Below are 7097 nucleotides of genomic sequence, written 5' to 3'. Positions count from 1 at the left end.
GAGGGAATGGGGAATGGGAATAGGATAAGAGAGACGAGGGAGAACGTGGTTGGGGAGGGGGAGGGGGAGGAGGAGGGAAGAAGAGGCTGGAAGGTTGAGTCACTGAATCCCAATAAACTTCTTCCGATCGTTTATCTGTTCCCTTCCCTCCCTCCCCCCCCTTTTTTCCCCTTCATTTTTCTTTCCAGTCGTGTCTATGGGGGTAATCATTTCATGACTTTTCTTTCTTTTTCTTTTTTCTTTCCGGTCGGGTCTTCAAGATTATACTTTTAATCGACTATTGGCCCTGAAGTCCTAAAAAGGTCTTTTGTAATGTATGTATGTATTCATGTAATATAAAGGAGTATTTAATTGCGCTGCCAGTAAATACATACATATATATATATATCTATCTATCTATCTATATATATGTATATATATGTATATATATATATATATATATATATATATATATATATATAAGCTACAATAGCCGCGGCCTAGGTATTCCTCTAAAGTCAATGGTATAAGGAATGAACAGCCTAAGCGTGTCAATTGCTCTATTTATCGTCATCGTTAAGGACTTTGCATTAGCCGCTGTCGAGCTGTGATTCACGTTTGGTCCCAAGTGTCGTGTTCGAAGGTCGTGTGATCTCCGTCAGTGACAACACATGCAACAGGTGCCTACACTCAGCCTCCTTGCATTATTCTGACGTCTGCAAGGAGATTTCTTTGAGTGAATTTGCATGGGTCATTGAGAGTCATTCCCAGTGTTGGGTCGTGAATTGCGGTTTGGGATCTGCAAGCAAGCTGTGGTTCCGATTTGGTGGCAACCGTAGCTGGCCTGGCCGGAAACCTTTTGAGAGAGAGAGAGAGAGAGAGAGAGAGAGAGAGAGAGAGAGAGAGAGAGAGAGAGAGAGAGAGAGAGAGAGAGAGAGAGAGAGAGAGAGAGAGAGAGAGACGGGGCGAGGGATATAAAAGATGAAAAGTCTAAATTGAATTGTTGAAACCAGTGGATTCATCAATTGTGTATTAAGATATTTTTGTCACGAATCTGATGATTAAGAGAAAATATATATTAAATTTCTAAAACGGATATCAGTAAGAAAAATATACATATAAATTAAAAAGATAATACTGCAAGCCATAGAAATCAACCCTACATTTCTTAATGAAAATAGAACATAAGAAATCAGAATAAGAAATAATAGAAATAAATAATATATAAATAAAATAAAATAAATTTAGAACCATATATTTCAATAAAGATAAAAAAATATTATAGCACATTCACAGCAGACATAATTAAATGTTTCAAAACAAACAAAAGATTGTAAGACGCCTACGCAGGGAGGCGCTGAACTGCTGCGACCGAAGCCGTCCCCTTTGCCATTTCTTCTCTCTGTCTGATGGAAATCGGAGAGAAGTGCGGGATTCGAACCCAAAACTAAGCAAATCGCGAGACCAGCACGTTTCTGATCACGCCATCGGCGCCCAGGTCAAATGGCACAGGTATTATACGTCGGTTTAAGAAATCAACGACATTTTTACAAGATAACAAAACGTTCTTTGCAAAGCGTCGTCAAAATTGATAACACAGAGGATAAATACAAATTAAAATTGTGGGATTAAATATATTCATTAAGTTGCTATCTTCTAATTGAAATTCTTGTCTGATAAAAGAGCTCAAAGCTTAACCAGACTTAAAAGTAGTCAAACGAGCGTAAAGAGAAATGTTAATTAAAGAGAAGTGCGGGATTCGAACCCACTAACAAGTGAATGCGAGACCAGTATACTTGCGATTACGCCAACAACGAATGAAAGAGAGAGAGAGAGAGAAAGAGAGAGAGAGAGAAAGATAGATAGAGAGAGAGAGAGTAGATAAGTTGTGATCCTGCCGATGACCTCGTCCTTCCGAAACTCAGCCTTGGTGCACCAAGTGACCACAAATCTGAGACGACTTTTCGAGTCTTCGTGGTGATCGCTCTTGGGCCCCCGAACTTGAGTCGTTGTAGGAATCTACTCTTCAATCAACATGATCTTCCTGGTGTTCTTCGCCATCTGCCGCTGCTTCCAGGCACTCAGCCACAGCCGGAAGGAAAAGTCTTCAAGAGGAGATGACGTCAACCAAACCTCAAACTTTGCCACGAAACCCATCGACCTGACCGAGTACGAAGAAGTCCTGAAATGCAACGAAGAAGCACTGAAGCGTTGCAACTTCACTTCAGGCTGGAGAAGAGTCAGGGTTCTTGGAAAAGGAGGTTTTGGTAAAGTGTTTCTTTTGGAAAATAAGAAACTGAAGAAACGGATCGCTCGCAAGGTCGTTCTTTCCCAGCCTTCGAAACGTGGATTCACTTTCGAAGAAATGATCCAGATCCAGCTGAGCCATCCCAATGTGCTCAGACTCTTCTGCTGGGAACAGAAGATGAGAACACTCAGCCTGAATCTTGAGTATTGCTCCAAAGGCAACCTGACCACCAACATGCCTTACCTGAGCGAAAACGAGCTCAAATTCTACTTCGAACAGCTGCTGGATGGCGTCAAATACATCCACTCGAGAGGTGTCGTCCACCGAGATCTCAAGCCAGGCAACCTTCTCCTGACCAAAGACAAGGTTCTCAAGATCTCTGACTTCGGTCTTGCCGGTCTGTTCCTTAAGGACGGCAAGGAAATACGACTCAGCCGAAAGGTGGGCACCAAGTCGTACATGGCACCCGAAGTAGTGCAGCGACAGGAGAAGAGGTACCTCGGCCCTCCAGTCGACCTGTGGGCTTGTGGCGTCATCTTCTTCAAACTGATGACCACAAGAAAGCCCTGGTCACAGGCAAACCTCGTAGACAGCGATTACAGAATGTGGGCCGAAAAGGACAAGAGTATTTACAAGAGAGAAGGCTGGAAAGAGCTGAACTCAGCCTCCAGAACGCTCCTGAGGCTTCTTCTGGAACCTGATCCGCTGAAGAGAATCTGTGGCTGGAGAAGCCTCCGTGGACATTGAAGAGATCCCGCTCTTGAAGGCGCATCGCCTGCAAATCTTTCTCACTCTAAATACTCGAAATGATCACACAATTGAATTAAGCCTTCGGCTACCGATCGATTTTGATTGATTAATTAGAGTGGGCAAAAGCCCGGCACAGGGTCGTTAGTCCATTCGTGCCATGGGATAAAATAGATAACGAGGTTAAAATACTAAATTCTAAAAATTAAAACAACTACAACCTTATTGTCTGACTAATTATTAAAATAATCTACGAAATATATACGAAGCCTAGACATTAAGTAGCGAACTACAATAGAAGTAAGATTACCAATACATAGCTACGACACAGTTAAGATTAAATATAATAGAATAAATTAACGTCTTTTAAAAATCCTACAAGGGGTTGTATCATGGGTGTAGCACCAAGCACCTTACGGAAGTCAGGAGGGAGGCCCCGCTTCCGCCGCCAAGGCTCGTAGTATCTGCACTCGAGCAGGAAATGACGAACGGAAAAGGGGGAGCCACACCTCTCGCAAGAAGGGGGAATCCGGGAAGAGAGAATAAAAAATCGTGGGTTATCTTTGCATGTCCAGTACGTAAACGGTTTAAAAGTTTCGGATAGAAACGGTTGTGGTGGGAAAGGAGTGGCCAGCGATCTGCAGAACATTTTATGCTCCGTAGCTTTTGCTTCGTTCTAATATTGTCCCAGGCGGTGTCAAACTTTCTACACACGCGGGAGGAGATGGTAGTGCGGATGTCGGAAAAGGCTTCCCTCAGCTGAATAAAACAGTACCACGGACCCAGAACTGCATTTCCTCGTGCCCACAATACCTAGCGTATTGAGACGTCATCTTTAGTTGTTTGATTCATCACCCCCAAAGCGTTCTGTAAAATATTTCAAGGAATATGAGAGCATAAACGAGATATTAAATCGGGAATATTGTCGAGAGTGGAGTTCACGGCTGCTTCTGTCATTGTAACACATCCGCCGACCTTTAATGGGTCAGGTCGAAGTGGTTCTCGACCTTTAGCACTCCATTCCCCCTCTTCATGAATTCTCAACCATTTTGTAGCTCCCCCTTCAGTGTTCTCCAGAATCCCACCCCGTTAAAAAAAATGAAATAAATATATAATAATAATAATAGTAATAATAATTATATAATAATGATAATAATAATAATAATAATGATAATAATAATAATAATACTAATAATAATAGTACTAATGATAGTAATAATAATAATAATAATAATAATAATAATAATAATAATAACAATAATAACAATAATAATAATAACAATAATAATAACAATAACTATAATAATAATAATGATAATAATAATAATTAATAATAATAATGATAGTAATAGTAATGATAATAGTAATGAAAATACAGTGTTGATGAAAAGAAACCTTTTGCCTTATTTCAGAGCTGGTAATCTTAATTATCATATATCTATTTTTTTTTTATGCTGCTAGAAAATGTGAATTATGCATCCATACTACAAAGTAAGGAAAATGTTCTTGTTTGAAAAAAGGTGACAAACACACAAGAGTATGAGCAAAGGTTGACTAAATAAACAAACAAATATATAAATAAATGAATGAATAAATACCGAGTAAGTAAATGGATGAATGAATAAACAACATCATTCATGACGTCACATAAACGCGAAGACGTAATGATGTATCGGCCCCTCAATTAAACAAAATAGTTCATGACGTCACCGAAATTCCATGACGTAATGATTTTTCAGAGAGCTGTAACTAATCCATTCCTATTAATCCTATTGCCCTGGTTGTCAGCTTATGGAACTCCTTCCCCCCCCCTTCCCCCCATCCCGTAGGGGGACCCGGAAGTCTCCCCAGTGGGAGTCACTAGCCCACTAACCAAAAACTAGTGGTAGTAAGTGGATGCAAAGCGATGCAATTGCAGTAATGAATTGTCCTAAAAGAAACCGAAGAACAGCAATACATAATGTCCGGGTTACTTAACGAGAGGCTGACTGAAAACTTTCGCCCTTTCAGAACTATGGGTCAGACAAAAGAGTTAAGAACGGAGAAAAGTACATATCACATACATGGTTATATCTCAGAGTTATCTAAGAGAAATAGATAGATGGATATAGATAGATAGATAGACAGATATATACTTAGTCAGATATCTAGATAACTAGATAGACAAATAGAGGGAGAGGTAGAAAAATTGATAGGTAGATAGACAGACAGACAGATAGATAAATATAGACAGACAGATAAGTAGTTAGATAGATAGGGAAATAGATATATAGATAAACAGAGAGAGATAGAGATAGAAAGAGAGAGAGGGGGTGGGAAAGAAAGAGAAACACAGAGAGACATGGGCTATAAATCATAATATATCAAAAGTATGTATGTGTATATATATATATATATATATATATATATATATATATATATATATGTATATATATATATATATATATATATATATATATATATACATCTCTTCAATACTTAACATACGAGCATGTATATACACATAAATAAATAAATAAATAGATTAATGAATAAACAGCATAATTTATGTATGTGTGTAAATCATAACAAAGTTATGTCGTAGCACATTGGTGAAATTGATACTGATAACCCACTTTCGGAGAAGAATAAGCGAAAGTACAAATATCTGTATATTTCGATCACTAACTGTGATCCTCTTCACATCTGCTGAAGAGGATCACAGTTAGTAATCGAAATATACAGATCTTTATACTTTCGCTTTTTCTTCTCCGAAAGTGGGTTATCAGTATTAATGTGTGTGTGTGTGTTTATACATATGCATGCAGACATTTGTTTATACATAGGCATGGAGACATTTGTGATAATAATTTCGATGATTGAATAATAACAATAAGACCATCAGCGAGAGACTTCAGTGGTGGAGCTTCGGAATCAGAATTCAGCGAGAAAGAAAAACCGTCATCAGGTCATTCTGAAACCAACTCAGCACTACAATTGGAAGAAAAAAAGTATTCATTAATCTTATTTTAATCCCAGACTAAACGCAATGTTAACGTTTAGATGCCGTTGAGGTACGAGAGGCTAATAAACCTGGAAATGATGTTATAGCTGGTACACCGCATCCCATAACAAGTCTTGGCCGTCGAAGGCCCTCAGCTGTGAGTGCGCAAGAGCGAGAATTCCAGGGCTGTGGAGTCGGAACACAAAACCTCCGACTCCGACTCCGACTCGACTCTATTTTTGGCACCACCGACTCCGACTCCTCTTCATGTAATCAACTGATTATGGCCAACCTATTTTATAAAGCCTCTACAACACACATACGCTCCAATCTTGAGTTGACTTATATCATTATGACTGGTTTACATCAAAGAATAAATATATATGTTATAGTGTGGCTTTCCTATGTTTGACCTCTTCATTAATACTTTATAAGTGAAGTAGAGACAAAATTTTGAAAGGATATTGAAGAAAATTCAGTAAAAAAAGATTCTATAATGTAAGACATTTGGCATAATATATATCTTTGCAAATAAGTGATAAGTACATTTCAAAGACAAAAATACTGTACTTTATAACAAAAGTTGAAATATAACTTTTGTAAAGTAGATACAAACCTAATAATAAAAAAAATATAATGGAAGATTTTTTTACATATATAGTTTTGCAAATACAAAATACAAAAATGAAAATACTTTATAAAAGAAGTTTCGGCAAATTTCTTGAAAGGAAAGAGTAAATATAGAGAAAATAAACCTTATTGATACGAGTACAGTATAAGGTCGAGCGTTACAGCTGAACATGTATGATACTGAAAGGTATATGTATCATACATACTTTTTGGGTATGATTATCCTTCATATATTTTCATACCTTCTTTTGTCTTAATGTACTGAAATTACTGACACAAGGACCTCTTGGTAGAATGATTTAAGATAAACACCTAAGCAAGATCCTGTAATGATTATCATTTATTTTATATTATTTGTTTTTGTTTTGTTTTCATTTGTCTGTTTGATTCTCATTTATTACTAATTGTATGTCAATTTATTATTTTTTCTATTTACCTGTTGTTTATTATTTAACTATACCTATGCATTTATTTATGTATTTTATTTGTTATTTACATTATTTTTGTTTC

At 37.5% G+C, this 7097-nt stretch overlaps 1 protein-coding gene across 1 annotated transcript; it reads left to right on the top strand.

Moving 5' to 3' along the window:
• Nucleotides 1-2014: 2014 nt before the first annotated feature.
• LOC143022880 (aurora kinase B-like) lies at nucleotides 2015-3520 on the top strand. The gene is made up of 2 exons (XM_076181278.1): nucleotides 2015-2518; nucleotides 3377-3520. Exons 1-2 carry the CDS (start codon nucleotides 2015-2017, stop codon nucleotides 3518-3520), a joined length of 648 nt encoding a protein of 215 aa, XP_076037393.1.
• The last annotated feature ends 3577 nt before the right edge of the window (nucleotides 3521-7097 follow it).

The sequence above is a fragment of the Oratosquilla oratoria genome, unplaced genomic scaffold (assembly GCF_046742065.1).
Source record: "Oratosquilla oratoria isolate Oo_2021 unplaced genomic scaffold, ASM4674206v1 SCAFFOLD215, whole genome shotgun sequence".
Lineage (NCBI taxonomy): Eukaryota > Metazoa > Arthropoda > Malacostraca > Stomatopoda > Squillidae > Oratosquilla > Oratosquilla oratoria.
This window is presented reverse-complemented; position numbering and strand designations above follow the sequence as displayed.